This window comes from Tiliqua scincoides, chromosome 3 (genome assembly GCF_035046505.1).
Source record: "Tiliqua scincoides isolate rTilSci1 chromosome 3, rTilSci1.hap2, whole genome shotgun sequence".
Classification (NCBI taxonomy): domain Eukaryota; kingdom Metazoa; phylum Chordata; class Lepidosauria; order Squamata; family Scincidae; genus Tiliqua; species Tiliqua scincoides.
Window position 1 is genome coordinate 130,309,639 of NC_089823.1, and position 16,842 is coordinate 130,326,480.

Here is a 16,842-nt window from a genome sequence, read left to right on the forward strand (position 1 = left end):
GGCTGTAGTGACTGCCTGCCTTGTGTAGATAGAAGTATTTTATGTAGTGAATTTAAATGTGAAAAACTGTACATCAGTGCTGCCTATAGAAAAAAATTATTAAACAGAATAGCACAAGCGTCTTGTTGGATACAACCACGAAGCCTCAGAGAATTGATGTTTAAGTCCCCCAAAGAGTTTGCCTGAACAATGTTGTGTTCTTTCAGTCTCAGGGATTTTTTTCTAAAGGGAGGTCGCGTCTTTCAAAATTTTTTGTTTATTTCTAGTGATAGCAAGAGAAGCAACTTAATACTTAACATTTGCATTGCACTTTCATCATCTGCAAAGTAGTTCTAATATACTATCCTGATGTTGCTATTGCAACAACTCTGTAAGATAGGTAAGTACTGTTATCCCCTCCCCTGTATTGCATTAGGGGAGCTGAGGTGGAGAGAAATGGCTCACCTTAGGTAAGCCTGCACTTTTTACTGTTAAGCTTGAAAGTCACAATATGAGAGAACTGATCGTATTTGTTAATCTGGAAATATCATTGCTTTTTAGCAAAACACCAATTCAGGGAAGAGAGGAGACTTACACAGTGCTACTCTGTCATACAGGAGCCTTTCAAGCCTACCAACTTCCTTTCAGCATCTACCATGGGCACAGCAAGGGGGGGAAAAGGGTGAATTCCATTCTTCTGATGAGGTGGGTCAGAGACCATGAGAGCTCATTACCAATCCAGATTGTAACCACACCTATGGAACCTTGGCTGTTACCAGACAGCCTGACTGTACTCCTGTCTCTCAGTTGGCTTTATCTTTGATTCCTCCACAGCTTGCAATAGTCTCATCTTGATGCTCCTGCTTTTGTGACACTGGATATCTGTCCCTTCCTCATCCTCTGTTGCATTAGAGTGCTTTGTTTGTCCTCTTGCCTCGCCTTGCCTCACTCCTATCACATCTGTCTAAACATCTGCTGGTATAAGCACCTCTGTAGTCACCATGCAACACCCCTCTTCAAATCCCTACACAGGCTCCCTGTATCATTCTGTTGTTCACATTTCTGTGCATTACAAAAGCTCCTTAGTTAGGAAGTGGTTCTAGCTATATACAGCTTTTCTGCATTCCCAGCTCTAAGAAGCTTATGAAACTACCTCATCCTGACTTGCTTATGCACATACCCTTAACTATTAAGCTTAAATGTAATGTGAACTATTGCAGCTGGGGATGGTTAAAAAATCCTTTTTCTTTTTTCCTATCAGCAAATATATGCCAGACATAGCTCATAAAATGTTTCAGATATGTATTGGTAGTACTGATACATCCCAAGAAATATTAGATGTTTATATAGAAAGGTAGACATTATCAGTAATCCTGGCCAACCCAATTACAATTTATCAACAGAATAAGCTTTACATAGAGCTAGAAGGAGATGTAGTTTTATTTTAAAGGATTTACCCTGTATTTGAAGCCTGGTTCAAATCCCCACTCAGCCATGAAGCTTCCTGCATGACCTTGGGCCAGTCACTATCTCTCACCCTCACCCACCTCACAGGGTGGTTGTGAGGATAAAAGGAGGGGGGGAACTATGCACACCACCCTGAGTTCCTTGGAGGCAGGGTGGTATCAAAATGGGAAAAATAACTTTGTACCCAATATGGGACATCAAGGTAACCTACAATAGACCAAAGTGCTCCTACCATAACAATAAAAACAACTAGATAGAACTGTGAAAGGTTAAATTTCTGATAACATCAGAAATCATTGCCATCCTTAGGAATCATCCTACCTTGGATACTTTTATAACTTTTAAAGGAAACAAGTGGGAGAATTGATGCTCTTTTCCCTCTACCTCCTATGCATGAATCATTGGGAAATGTTACGTTGACAGTGTCTAGAATGCATGATATAGTATGCTGTTAGGTGTATACAACATGTTGCACGTTCCCCCTTCCTGGTTATCCATCTCCAGGATATTATAAGCTGTTAAAGGCTCAAGCAGACTAATTTGTCATCTCAGCTTTGTGGTGGTCTGTTTCTTCCCGTCTGACATGTCGACATTCTGTGGCTCTTGGGGTCACTGAGCATGCTCAGTCTGCATCATTAAAGGGTTATTTTTGGCAATTCTTTTAATTTACAAATGTATTTACTTCTGCAATTAGGGAGCCTCTCCCCAGTACTTAGAAAACACTTCCTTACTTTCCACCACCCCTCTTTGCAGCCAGTATCTCCCATTCTGCTGAGTGGCATGGTGCAGTGTGTGAGCACTTGTTCTGTCTGCAAAACTTATTGGTTCAATGTGTGGCATCTCCAGGATCTTTTCTCTGAGTCTTGAGATCGCTGCTTGAGATCTTAACAAGTTTTCCCATGAGACTTGATAGATGGACCACTTAGAATAAGTCAGCATCATATGTTTATAGTTCAGCATTAGCGTTCCCCATCCCTTATGTTTTTTTCTGGTGCTTTCAGTAGCTTTCTCCCATCATTACATCTACATGCTGAGGAATTTGTCTGTTCAATTTCTATTTGCTGTACAGCCATATAAGCAGCTGCAGCCCAGCAGTGAGGTCCTAGAGCTGGCTCCCAACTAAGTGTGGATCTGTAAAATGGGAAAATGTGAACTACATTGGCTTTAATTCAAAGCAACAAAAAGACTACAACACTTTCTATTGAAAAAGAGTTGAGTAATAACTGAATGAGCAGGGCCTTCGTCAGTTCAAATCTAACCCTAGCAAGCCATGGCCTCAGGCAAGTCACTCTTTCACAAATTGTCTGAAGATGAACAATTCATGTGTCATAATTGTTACAACAACCTATGACAATAAGCCCTACAACTAATGTTGGACTTAGACCAGGAAGATCCAGGCTCAAGTCCCCCACTCAGCCATGGAGCTTGCCGGCTGCCCTTGAGCATAACCACTCTCTCAGTCTAACCTGCTTCATAGGGTTGTTGTACATGGTTCTCTCCCTCCTTTTGTCCTCACATCACTCAGCTACTTGGAGGAGCAGCAGCAACCTCTTATTTACTTGAGAGCTAGGTGGGAGTGGGTAGAATCATGGTCCATTCTGTCTGATTGAGAAAAGAGAATGTTCAAGAGGTCACTGGAATGAGGAATAGGCCTTTTGGGTGAGGTATTGTGTCCGACGTGAACCAGAAACAACATTCTTGTGTGCGCTGCTAGACCTAAAGGTGGCTGTAGTGCTGCTAGACACCTTTAGGTCTAGTAGCACTGCAAGGAGTAAAAGAAGCATGAGAGCTGTGCTCCACTTCCTATAGTAACCCCTTCTCATGGGAACTGGGAGATCACCAACTGTCTAGGTTTCTGTTTTCTCTGGGATAACCTTCCGTTTCACCAAGAGTTGGGACAACAAGCAGCAGAGGAGTGAAGCTGCTGGAGTTAAAGGGGTCAGGAGAGACCTGCTTATTGCTCCCTCCAGTATCCTTCCCATTTTGTGATCATAATAGTGCCAGACATTAGTAAAGAACACTACTTAGCTGCTATACCAGGAAATTCGTATGTAATTTGTTGTGCAGGGGCTGTGTAATGTGACCAATCACAGTAGGGAGGAAGAAGCTATACAGAGGGAATGTTTGATATTCCCCAACTGGGCAATTCTTTTATGCATTTTGATGGGAATGGGAAGGAGGGAGAAGTTCCCATCAGGCTAGCCATAGGAGTGGGTATTTGCTGCTATTCAGGCAGGCACGTCTTTATCCTTGGATTTCAAATGAAACATCCACATGCAGATGCCCCCTGCCTCTGATTTTTGTGTGGTATTTAATCTTAATGAAGAACCTGTTGTTGTGTTCAAGGCAAGCACAAGGATAACTACTAAATGTAATTAATTAATTGCTAGATAAATAAAAGATCTGTATAGTCAAAGCTATGGCCTTCCCAGTAGTAATGTATGGCTGTGAGAGCTGGACCATAAGGAGGGCTGAGCACTGAGGAGCAGATGCTTTTGAATTGTGGTGGTGAAGACTTTTGAGAGTCCCCTGAACTGCAAGGAGATCAAATGGGTCAGTCTTTCAAGAAATCAACCCTGACTGTTCATTGAAAGGACAGGTGCTGAAGCTTAAACTGGTCATCTCATGAGGAGGGAGGACTCTTTAGAAAAGACCCTTATGCTGAGAAAAATTGAAAGCAAAAGGAGAAAGGGGACAGCCAGGGATGAGATGGTTAGATAGAGGCACTGAACGTGACTCAGGAAGTTAGTGATTGCCAGGGAGGCCTGACGTGCTGTGCTCCATGGGGTCACAAAGAGTTGGACATGACTTAATGACTGAACAACAACAGATAAGTAAACAACTCCCCCTCCCCCATTCACAACAGCAATTATTTTCATGGGATAGCAATAATGATGTGCAAGCCCAGTATACAGTAAATGAATTGCATGAAGTGTGTAAAAAGTTTCAGGCTCATTTTAATTTAATTGAGCAGTGAGACATTGTGACAAATGAAATCTTGTGCCCCTAAACTGCAGAAGAGCCATGCATTTCTTCACCTGAGAGTTGTGCCCCACCTTGGCTCACGCACATTGCTGCAGTGCACAGTACCCTGAGCCAGCGAACAGGTGGTACCATTAAAGCAAATATAGCAGGATCAGAGAAATGGTCCATCTGCATTTGGAAAGGAGAGACTCCATTTCTTTAATCTCATTTCCTTACCAATCTCTCATTTGTCTTCAGCGGTCACCTTTTCCCCTGATAGCCCAAATACTTACAAAGTGTGTAAACCAATAATATAGCAGTGGTCTTTTAATACAACTGCAATATTATTCATGATAAACTAGGGCAGTGGTTCCCAAACTGGTGGACTGTCACCCACCAGCCAGGGATGCATTTGTCCCTGCCCCTTTTCAGGGGTGGGGAGGGGGGGAAGGCAGCAGCACAATCCCCAGAATCATGCTGCTGCTGAAGATGGGAGGGGGGATTTCACTTATCCAAAGCTAGTGCTGCAGTCTCTCTCTTGGGGAGCCCTGCAGGGGGTTCCCCAGACCCCCTAGGACTGCAGCGCTGGCTGCAGGTAAGTGAAAAACTCCCCTCATGGCCCCGGCAGCAGTGTGATCCTGGGGATCACATTGCTGCCTTCCCCTCAGCAACTTACAGTGCTCCTACAGTGCTTGTAGGAGTTTGAGAAGCACTGAACTAGGACAAAATGACCCATAGAAGTGTTTAAAAATTGTGTTGTTTACTCAGAAGTAAATCCACTGTTAGTAAGACATGGGCTGTAATCCTATCTTACTAGAAAGAAACACCTCTACCCATAGTCCAGTTGTTTTCTAGAACAAGATAAGGGGCAGGAGAGGGGATTTGCCCTGCAGTTTTTATTACTTTGGGGCATTGGCCACCTGCCTTTCTGCAGTTAAATTCCCTAATGTTGCAAAGAAATCCTCCATCTCTTGTTGCAGGAGGTGGTTCCTCTTGTCTGCATCTTCACGTGCCCGCTCAGAGTTCCTCAGCTTAATTTCTAACATTGTATATTTTTTCTTCTCTTGATCCAGCTCTTCTTCCAGTCTTGCCACTTGCTTCCTCAGCTCTGTGCTTGTTTCTTCAATTCTTAAAGTCAAGAGACAGCATAAAATTAATTTCACAGCAAATGCAACAACAAAAATTTTACGGGTATATCAACCAGCCACTAACTGCATGGCAAAGCCATCGTGTGTGTCTCCACAGTTATGGTCTCTCTCCGTTCAGCATTTTAGCAGCAAGTAGGTGGATTTTAGTTTCTGTATGGAAACGTGTGAGTAACACATATCCCAAGTTTATGCACATGTAGACTAGAATCTGGAGTTGGGCTCAGTTCACTGCAGATTCTGCTAATGGTGGAAAGGTATTTTGAAAGGCAATCTATGTGTGCAATGCAGCAGAGTCCCCAACAGCACTGAACAGCCATGGTGTTTAACCTTAACCTGGTCAGCCTTTCTTTATTTACTGTACCTTCAAAACAGTCAACAATCCTACTCATACATTATTTTACTAAGATTCATTGGGTCATCTTTGTGGGTCAAGACTGACAAATACTGCTACGATATGTGAGATGGAGGAAGAGGAAGCAAACTTACTCCAGGATCAAGCCACATTACTAACACCCTGCACACCAGCTGATACTGGGCAAGTCCCCTCCCTCCCATTTTAATGTACTTATAAGCCTAAGCTCTAGATACTGGGGTGGATGTGTGACACACAATGTTACAAATGCACACCATTCAGGACTGAGGTTTTGACAAAGCAGACTCTTCAAGATCAAAACAAAACCAGTTCCAAGTAAGTCTTGGCTAATTTCAGAAGCTGGTTTTTGTTGAAATGCTTTAATTTTTCTTTCTGGCTTGAAATGAGTACTGTTCTTGTCCAGACTTTGTATGGCCCGTCTTGCTGACACAAGACCCCTTCACTGGCCTAAATCTCCAATTCCTTACATTACTGACAGGTCAAGCTGAGGCCAAAGCCCAAAGGAAAAAAGAGCACCAACTACATTTAGGAGCTTTTGTCTTGCCACTTGGACATCTAGAACTCTTACCTTTTGATACTAGACTCATACTCATTTCTTTGTTTGCTCAGTGTTGCCTTCAGCTCAGCAACGAGACCCTGCAGGGCACCAGAGTAGAGAGCAGTCTCTTTGGAAGCCTCTGGCAGATTGCTGTGCTCAGAAGAGCATGTTTCTGACCTTTCCAAGCTATGATCCAGATAGCCTTCACTTTTCGGCAAGGAGCCATGTGTCACCCACTCCATCTGAAGAGAGCTCAAGGCAGAGGAGTCACTTGCCCTGCAGGCCGCACAGCTACTGACAGAATCCCCAGGAAGAGAGATTTCGCAGGATGAGGTTGACCAGGAGGTGCTAGCGCTGCTGGGAACGCTGAGAGAGAGACTGGAGGTGGGGACATTATCATAGGTGGAGAGTCTTTGGGATGAACCTTTGACCCGCCCTCCTGAAAATGTCCTCTGGTGGGCTTGAAGGGAATACAATCCATTCATTAGCCAGTTCCCATTTGATGGCAAGCTGGGGATATCCAAGGAAGAGTTGCCTAGCTTGGGACTAAGTGATCTCACCCCCTGCTGCCAAAAGGAGTATTTCCAAGTGGGTAAAGTCTGCCCTCTTTTGCTTGGGCTTGATGCAGGTATCTGGTTGACATTTCTTTTGCTGTTGCGCTCCTGAGTGGTGGCTTTAGCTGCGGAAGAGGATGCCTCTGAATGCATGCTAACAGGGCTAGAGATGCCATTTTCTAACTTGTACCCCTCCCTACCAGCCTTTGAGATCCAGTCCATTGCACTGTGCGGGCACTGGCAGTGGGCTTCAGATGGAACTCCTGAGCTCTCAGCAGGAGAGGCACCAAAGATCTGTCCATGCTCACTTATCAAAACAGTCATCAACTGCTGAACCAGTGAAGTACCTGTATGGAAAACAACAGTCAGGTTAACAAAACCAGCCACCTTTTCAGAGTGCTCATCTCAGCTGCTCCATTCCTGACAAAACCAGGAACAAAAAAAAAACATAAAAACATTGGTGGGTTAGGTTTGATTGCAACAACAGCAAAGTACATGTCATAGGCCTGAATATGCATGTTTTATGCTGATCACACACACACCCCCCCCCCAGTTCTGATGATAAAAATCTTGATTTATAATGCAGTTTTTAAAAAAGATCCCAAACAGTCTGATGTGTCCTGGTATGAAAAATCCTTCTGGGCTCTCTGAAAGAAATTCCCTTTACCTGTTTGCCAGGTGAGAATTTCTTCTAAATGTTCCAAAAACTCCAGGACACCATTTAGAGCTTTAAAGGTGAAAACCAGCACATCATGCCCAGTAGCACATTTTTTAAGGTTGTTCCTATATTTCTTCCATATAATAAAAATTTATTTCCTACTTAAGAATAAACAAGTCTCTGCCTGTGCTGCCTCACAGTAGGTGGGAGACTGCATGTTTCAATGCTTCTCTGTATAAAAGCTCTGTGCATACAGAAAATTAGACGTCAAGGAAACTTTCTAAAATAATTAATTTATTTACGTATACTTAAAACAGAAGAACAAAGATCTACGCATTAAGTCAAATCAAAGAAGACGGAAGTATCTGGTCTCACAAACATTAAATGTATCATTTTAAAACATTGTGAACAGTGATTGTATTTCTAAGAACTGATTCACTGCAACCTGACCACTCTGTTAAAGCAATGATTGTGAGAAACTATTTAGATAGAGAAATAGACATTTTTTTTTGCAGAAGAAAACTCAATTTATATGGTGATTAATTATTGTCTCTAAATCCATTTTTCATACAGTATTTTAAAGTTAACGTAAGAGTAGAGAACAAACAAAAATCTGCAGGAATTAAAAAAAAAACACCTGTCATTTATTCAATATAAAAAACACTACCAAGTTGTAAAATGTCCTAACGCACTTGCTACATTCCAGGAGATATACATTAAATCTGCAAGATCTTTTCTCACACCGCCATTATCTATCATAGTAAATTTAAGATATTTGTTTTAACTTATGTGGGATCCAGTATCATTAAAATGCTTCCTTTAAATGAGCAGAAATCAGCCCACAAGTGATATCTCAATTATCCCACTATTGTTTGAAATTAGGAACCCTAAATCTCCATCTTGTGTCTTCTGAGAATTGTGTTCTTCTGAAACCAATAGATCAGCATTTCTCAAACTGTGGGTTAGAACCCACTAGATGGGTCAAGAACCAATTTCAGGTCGATCCCCATTCATTTCAATGTATATTTTATTTTGAATATATTAGACTTGATCATACCCTGGCATGTGACTGTATATGGGGAAATGTTAGAGATCTGTACTTTTAACAGGCTGCTATATATATGCTTTTAACATGATAATTAATGGGGCTTACTCCCCGGTAAGTGTGGACAGCCATTGATTTTAGCCATTGAGATATTTGGGGATTTTTTCAAACAGATCAACAACTGCTTGGGAGGGTTAGGAAGTTTCTTCTTTATTTTAAATACATTTTTAAGATTACACTTATTATAAATTTTTAGTTTACTTGATTGATTGATTTGATTTTGCCATATGGGGTGGTAAAAATTTTCCTGCTTGATTATGTCACTTCCAGCCATGACATCACTTCCAGGTTAATGACATCACTTCTGGTGGGTCCCAATAGATTGTCATTCTAAAAAGTGGGTCCCAGTGCTAATAAGTTTGAGAACCACTGCAATAGATCCTTTCAGCAAATCCCTTAGAACTACAATGAATTAGTTTGAACCTCCTTTCAGATTTTCATTAAAGCCAAAATTGCACAAGTGATTTAATTTGATTTTTGTTCTGTTGAATCGGTAAGCCATGTCCATTGACTACCAGATTGGGGAGTCTCACTGATGCATAGTTTTTGCCCAGATAATCTATCCCAAAATATAATTTATTGTTACAGTGTTCATTATAAGGTGTGAGAAGATAACTCCAGTTTCACTTTTTGCTTAAGTTTAGTCCAGACAGAGCTTTAATTGGCTTTAATTCAAGGACAGATACAAACCTGCTTATTTAAAGCCGCTTTAGAATACCAAAGTCTGTCTTATTGGAATCTCCTTGTTCCAAGCACATATGATCTGTTTAGATAAACTCCTCCTTTAATCCTGCTACTCTATATGCCTGATAAAAAGCAAAAATATTATGGAAGCCCTGCCTTCATTAACTGACTGCAAGATAACTGAAAATTCAGTTTTGCCTTCAGACTATCCCTAGATAGCCCCTTTAGTTTTAAAATGCCTCTCCCCCATTCTGGAAAGTTGCTCTTTCTTTCTTTAAAAGAAACATGGATCTTTCCAGAGGAACCTCCTGGATTCTGTTTTGGGTGCCTGGTGATCCATCACTGCAGTTTCCAAAGACCCCTATCTAACATGCAAATAATATGATCAGTGGAGAGTCACAGGACAGCAGAGCTGAATTCTTCAAATCATCACATTCACCCTTGCTACTGCTCTTTATGGCAAAAAATGACGTGGAGCTGCTAAATTGATGTGAGTAAACAAACATCATTGTAAGTTTAACCACCAGCAAATTCTCCCTGTATCTCTCCAGAAAGGGATTACCCAGACTTATTGACAGACATTCACTAGTTATTTGATTTTTCTCTGTAAACCGCTTTGTGAACTTTTAGTTGAAAAGCGGTATATAAATACTGTTAATAATAATAATAATAATAATATTGTAATTCACTGCAACACATTTTTCATGTGAGCTTTGTGAGCTTACTCCTTTGCAGATTGCTAGTCTCTAGCATGCCACTCATATTAGCTGCAGTTTCCAGATTCTGGAGCTCCTGAATATTGTCTCCTTATACTGTACACATATCCAACATTTGCACTGGTGCCCTTAAGAATACAAAGAGCCTACCTTCCATTATAGTGACCGGGTCTTCTATGTGGGGCCGGAGGATATTTGGCCCAAACACAGTGGCGAGATTCTGAACACTCATCTTGTTAAGGTTGGAGTAAGACTGAACTTCATCAAGAAATCTTGAAAAGCCCCCACCAAAGGAAAAAAAGCAGATGGAAAAGTAAGATATTTATTCACCAACTACTCCCGATGGGGGAGAAGTCAGAGCCTGGAGGTATTAGCATTACTGTCATGACTAGAAGTCCTGGCAGGAGTGGCATCAGAGGTTGGCCAAGGGCCCACATTAATCAGAAAGCCCACACAGTCTGGTCAACCCTTGAATCCTCAGTACCAGTGGTAGTGGTAACACCCAATCTGACATAGGGGTGGGAGGCATCACTGGGTGGCCAGTGAAGGTCGTTGCCCCAGAGTCTCCAGCAACCTGATGCTGGCACTGGTCTTGCCTTTCTTCACTAAGAACCAGGCTAGAATTTATAAGAGGTAAGCAAAGTCTTCGAACAGCTATTTTTTTTTTTTTTGGGGGGGGGGGGGTGTTTGCAAAGTGGCATCAATTAGGAGCAGAATAGTAATAAAGGAGAGTATAAGGGACTGCTTCCCCTTTCTCCTGTTTTTACACTCAATATTCCCCTGGTTGATTTTGCTGCACTTCAGGGAAAAGATACAACACTCCGTTATTTTTCCCCCGTGCAGAGAGAAAAGCTGAAGTGATTCTGAACAAACTTCAGGAAGGGAAAGAGTTCCCTCACCCATACCACGTTTACCACCTTTCCTCCACTGAAATAGGCGACAAGTGATCCCCACCTTTGCATTCCACTTACAAAGAAAATTGTTGGGACTGTTCATGCATTTCCCATGTGATATCTAGCTGAGACTAGGATAGGATATCCCTAGCATTTCACCCTTTCGGGGAGGTGATGTCTATGTAACAGTGTCAACAGAATGTTAAATTCAGTACAAAAAGTCTGAATTTAAAAGTCAGATTTTCAATATTTGAGGTTCAAAAGTTGGAAAATTAACAAAACTACATTTTTTTCTTAATTAGTGTCATCTCTGTCCAAAATAAGCAAGGAAACTCTTTGACAGAGTGGCATCCTCCATAAATCAGGGTACAATAAACCTTTGCAAAATTCAACATTTTCTTCGGAAGACCAATACAGCTGTTTAACTAATTCTAAAACTTCACACCTCATGCATCAGGACCAAACTATATGTAAAATTAAACGAGTGAGTGAGGGGACATTTCATCCTCTTCCCAAGTCCAAAATATTCACTAAACAGAACATTTGGCTAAGCCCTGCAACAGAAGCAAAGGTGGGTCAGGCTAATTTGTCTCATTCAGGAATATTCATGGACTTACTTGCAGATGTACTTCAGGAGGTTGTAGTTGGCCTGTGGAAGATTTTTCACCTGTTTTGCCAGTTCCTGGGTACCCTGAGACATGGGGGGAGCAGTATGAATTGTAGGTGCCGTATCCTAATTATCAATGTACATATACCCAAGCACACAGGCAGGAGCCCTCAGCAAGAGCTATCTGATCTCTCTCTTTCTCTTTCCCACACGCATGCCACCAATATGGGCACATTTCTGCTTAAATTAGTTTAAAAAAAGAAAAAGAAATCCTGAAAAACATTGAAATATATGGAATAGGTTTTATAAGCATTTTGTGTTACCTATGCTAGAAATAATGCACTTGATTCATGTAAAATAAAAATTAGGTTTTAGTTTTATTCTACATGAATCAAGTGCATTATCTCTAGCATAGTTAGAGCCTTTGTTCTCTACTGTAAGTCTGAGGAAACTCCTGGGAGTGGGTCGATGCCAAGAAGGGTATAGGATCTTGGCATGCAGAGCTGAGGCGAAGCTCCTCTCCCAAACCACCCTTCCCTCACATGAGAGCCCAAGGCAGGGAGATGTCGCTCAGAAGCAAGATTCAATCTTGGTTACGCTTGATGACTGAACTTAGCCAGTATGTTTTTGAGCCAGAACTCAGCCAGCACTAGGCTGGGAACATGCTTTGAGGTATACATAATTAAAAGTGAGCCAAAATAAGAACAAAAACAAACAGGAGTCAGGCAACAGGGGGGCAGAACTCATTCTCCTTTTTAATTGACAAACATTATACTAGCGTTGTAAATAAGGGGCATATATTTTCACTGTACATAATGAATGCTATGTAGCCAATGCAAGACATCCTAAATCTTTTCTCTTCAGAATATTACCAAGCCACCCTCGGTGTGATCAATGGCTGCACGAGCCTTTTCTGTCAGTTTGCAAGATGCGCTGTGAAGTATGAAAGAGCTCACCGACCTCTCCTTTGTCCTTGGAGAGCAGCTGCCCACAGGAGAGGAAGTCTTCATATCTGGCAAAAGGAATGACAGGCTCTGGTAGCTCTCGGAGGTAAAGTTTCAGGAGGGAGGCTACTGTGTGAACATCAGTGTTGCTGCAGCAAGACAAGAAAGGAAGGAAAAAAAGGAGGTTCAAGAACAAGCATTAAAGCCTGTCCAGAAACTCTGCAATGATGGGAGGACTTGGGCCGGTGGGCCTTGGGCCTGGTCTAAGACAAAATGAATGACAACACCTTTAAAAGCATTCCCAGGAGTTCATGTTATGTACAGAAAGCAGTGGGATGAACTTGGGTTCAAACTACGCATTACGCAGAGAAGAGCTCTGACACTTTCCTCTGAATGTGGGAATGCAAAGCAGCTTGAGCAGACGGCGCCTCAATGAAAGAAGGGCAAAAAGAGCATGCTTGGCCCTTTCCCCTCCAGGCTGTTCAAGACCAGCCTCTTCAAGCTGCTTTTTCATGAGTAAGGGAAATAATAATAATAATAATTAATAATAATAATAATAATACAGGTATTTATATACCGCCTTTCTTGGTCTTTATTCAAGACTTTATTCAAGGCGGTTTACATAGGCAGGCTTATTAAATCCCTGTAGGGATTTTTACAATTTGAAAGAATGTTCTATCTTACAAGAACCACAACATTCAGGTGTTTCTTTCTTGATCTGGTCACACATTCTGGCCTCCATCCTCCCACGCTCAGAGCAGATGGAATAACTCGGCTCAGCTTGTCAGCTGCTTCAAGGTCGCACGGTGCCGGTAGCCTCAAACTGGCATAAGAACATAAGAACAGCCCCACTGGATCAGGCCATAGGCTCATCTAGTCCAGCTTCCTGTATCTCACAGTGGCCCACCAAATGCCCCAGGGAGCACACCAGATAACAAGAGACCTCATGCACCTGGTATTTTGACATAACCCATTTCTAAAATCAGGAGGTTGCACATACACATCATGGCTTGTAACCCGTAATGGATTTTTCCTCCAGAAACTTGTCCAATCCCCTTTTAAAGGCATCCAGGCTAGACGCCATCACCACATCCTGTGGCAAGGAGTTCCACAGACCGACCACACGCTGAGTAAAGAAATATTTTCTTTTGTCTGTTCTAACTCTCCCAACACTCAATTTTAGTGGATGTCCCCTGGTTCTGGTGTTATGTGAGAGTGTAAAGAGCATCTCCCTATCCACTCTGTCCATCCCCTGCATAATTTTGTATGTCTCAATCATGTCCCCCCTCAGGCGTCTATTTTCTAGGCTGAAGAGGCCCAAACGCCATAGCCTTTCCTCATAAGGAAGGTGCCCCAGCCCCGTAATCATCTTAGTCACTCTTTTGCACCTTTTCCATTTCCATTATGTCTTTTTTGAGATGTGGCGACCAGAACTGGACACAATACTCCAGGTGTGGCCTTACCATAGATTTGTACAACGGCATTATAATATTAGCTGTTTTGTTCTCAATACCCTTCCTAATGATCCCAAGCATAGAATTGGCCTTCTTCACTGCCGCCGCACATTGGGACGACACTTTCATCGACCTGTCCACCACCACCCCAAGATCTCTCTCCTGATCTGTCACAGACAGACAGCTCAGAACCCATCAGCCTATATCTAAAGTTTTGATTTTTTGCCCCAATGTGCATGACTTTACACTTACTGACATTGAAGCGCATCTGCCATTTTGCTGCACATTCTACCAGTCTGGAGAGATCCTTCTGGAGCTCCTCACAATCACTTCTGGTCTTCACCACTTTGGTGTCAAAAGTTTGGTGTCGTCTGCAAACTTTGCAACCTCACTGCTCAACCCTGTCTCCAGTTCATTTATGAAGAGGTTGAAAAGCACCAGTCCCAGGACAGATCCTTGGGGCACACCGTTTTTCACCTCTCTCCGTTGTGAAAATTGCCCACTGACACCCACTCTCTGTTTCCTGGCCTCCAACCAGTTCTCAATCCATGAGAGGACCTGTCCTCTAATTCCCTGACTGTGGAGTTTTTTCAGTAGCCTTTGGTGAGGGACCGTGTCAAACGCCTTCTGAAAGTCCAGATATATAATGTCCACGGGTTCTCCCACATCCACATGCCTGTTGACCTTTTCAAAGATTTCTATAAGGTTTGTGAGGAAAGACTTACCCTTACAGAAGCCATGCTGATTCGTCTATGTGAATCAGAAGCAAGGCCTGTTCGTCTATGTGTTTTGAGATCCTATCTTTGATGAGGCATTCCACCATCTTACCCGGTATAGATGTTAGGCTGACTGGCCTATAGTTTCCCGGGTCCCCCCCTCTTACCCCTTTTAAAGATAGGCGTGACATTTGCTATCCTCCAATCTTCTGGCACCGTGGCCATTTTGAGGGACAAGTTGCATATCTTAGTCAAGAGATCTGCAACTTCATTTTTCAATTCCTTAATAACTCTTGGGTGGATGCCATCAGGGCCTGGTGACTTAGTGATCTTTAATTTATCAATGAGGTCTGAAACATCTTCTCTTTTAACCTCTATCTGACTTAACTCCTCGGTCAGGAGGGGCTGTTCGGGCAGCGGTATCTGCCCGAGGTCTTCTGCCGTGAAGACAGATGCAAAGAACTCATTTAATTTCTCTGCCATCTCTAAGTCTCCTTTTATCTCCCCTTTCCCTCCCTCACCATCCAGAGGGCCAATCGCTTCTCTGGCGGGTTTCCTGCTTCTAACATATTTGAAGAAGCTTTTATTATTCCCCTTAATGCTGCTAGCCATGTGTTCCTCATAGTCTTGCTTGGCCTCCCATATCACCTTCTTACATTTCTTTTGCCACAGTTTATGTTCCTTTTTATTCTCCTCATTAGGGCAAGACTTCCATTTACGGAAGGAAGCTTCCTTGCCCTTCACAGCCTCTCTAACTTGGCTCGTTAGCCATGCGGGCACCCTCCTGGATTTAGTGGAGCCCTTCTTTCTTTGCGGTATACACCTCTGCTGGGCCTCTATTACTGTTGTTTTAAGCAGCCTCCATGCACTCTGGAGAGATTGGACTCTTTTTACCCTCCCTTTCAACCTCCTTCTAACCAGCCTCCTCATTTGAGGGAAGTCCGCCTGTCGGAAGTCAAGGGTTTTTGTTAGAGATTTGCCAGGTATTCTTCCCCCAACGTGCATGTCAAAACGGATCGCAGCATGATCACTGTTCCCCAATGGCTCAGTAACATTTACATCTCTAACCAGGTCCTGTGTACCGCACAATATTAAATCCAGAGTCACCTGCCCTCTGGTGGGCTCCGTGACTAGCTGTTCTAAGCCACAGTCATTTAGCACGTCAAGAAATCCGGTCTCCTTATCGTGACCAGAACACAAATTGACCCAGTCTATATGAGGATAATTGAAGTCCCCCATGATTACAACCCTGTCCCTCCTTGTCACCTCCCTGATCTGTTTCCTCATTTCAAGGTCCCCATCCGATTTCTGGTCTGGAGGACGATAGCACGCCCCCAGTATTACATCGCTGCACAAGCCTGGTAATTTAACCCACAGAGATTCTATGGTGGAGTCGGACCCACCTTCAATCTCTACTTTGGTGAATTCTATCCCTTCCTTAACATAAACGGCCACCCCACCTCCCACACGCCCCTGCCTGTCCCTCCTGTAGAGTTCATAGCCAGGGATTGCAGTATCCCACTGATTCTCCGCATTCCACCAGGTTTCCGTTATGCCCACTATGTCAATGTTTTCCCTTGTCACCAGACATTCCAGTTCTCCCATCTTTGCTCGGAGACTTCGGGCATTCGCATAAAAGCATTTGTACACGGAATGCCCCAGAATGGGCTGCTTATTTGCTCCTTTGTCCCCGCATCCTCTCATTGTGCCAAACCGTCTATCACATCCCATCATGCTACCTTTCCCAATTTCTTCTCCTACTCTGCCTTTGTCTTGTTGTTCTCTAACCTCCCCATCCTCATCCCATAGGAATGAGGAGTCCCGAACTGGATGCTCCTCGGCTCCTGTCGGCCTTCCCCCAGGGATCAGTTTAAAAGCTGCTCTGCCACCTTTTTAATGTTATGTGCCAGCAGTCTGGTTCCATTCTGGTTCAAGTGGTAACCTTCGGATGTTATCTTCAGGCAAATGGAGGCTCTACCTCTGGACCAGACCTCCTGCCCTTATATCCCAAATAGATCTCAAATAGATATATGGGATCCCCA

The 16,842-nt window shown here is 43.0% G+C and overlaps 1 protein-coding gene across 3 annotated transcripts in view; it reads right to left on the reverse strand.

The window, feature by feature from the left end:
- Positions 1 to 5,309: 5,309 nt before the first annotated feature.
- Positions 5,310 to 16,842, reverse strand: part of ARHGAP22 (Rho GTPase activating protein 22) — a 44,631-nt gene continuing 33,098 nt past the window's right edge. For all 3 annotated transcript variants that reach the window (XM_066620899.1, XM_066620898.1, XM_066620900.1), the window contains 5 exons: positions 12,647 to 12,779; positions 11,697 to 11,770; positions 10,337 to 10,458; positions 6,500 to 7,370; positions 5,310 to 5,538 (listed from right to left, as the gene is read on the reverse strand). In XM_066620899.1, coding sequence (XP_066476996.1) covers positions 5,310 to 5,538; positions 6,500 to 7,370; positions 10,337 to 10,458; positions 11,697 to 11,770; positions 12,647 to 12,779 — 1,429 coding nt within the window. The remainder of the gene's footprint in view (positions 5,539 to 6,499; positions 7,371 to 10,336; positions 10,459 to 11,696; positions 11,771 to 12,646; positions 12,780 to 16,842) is intronic.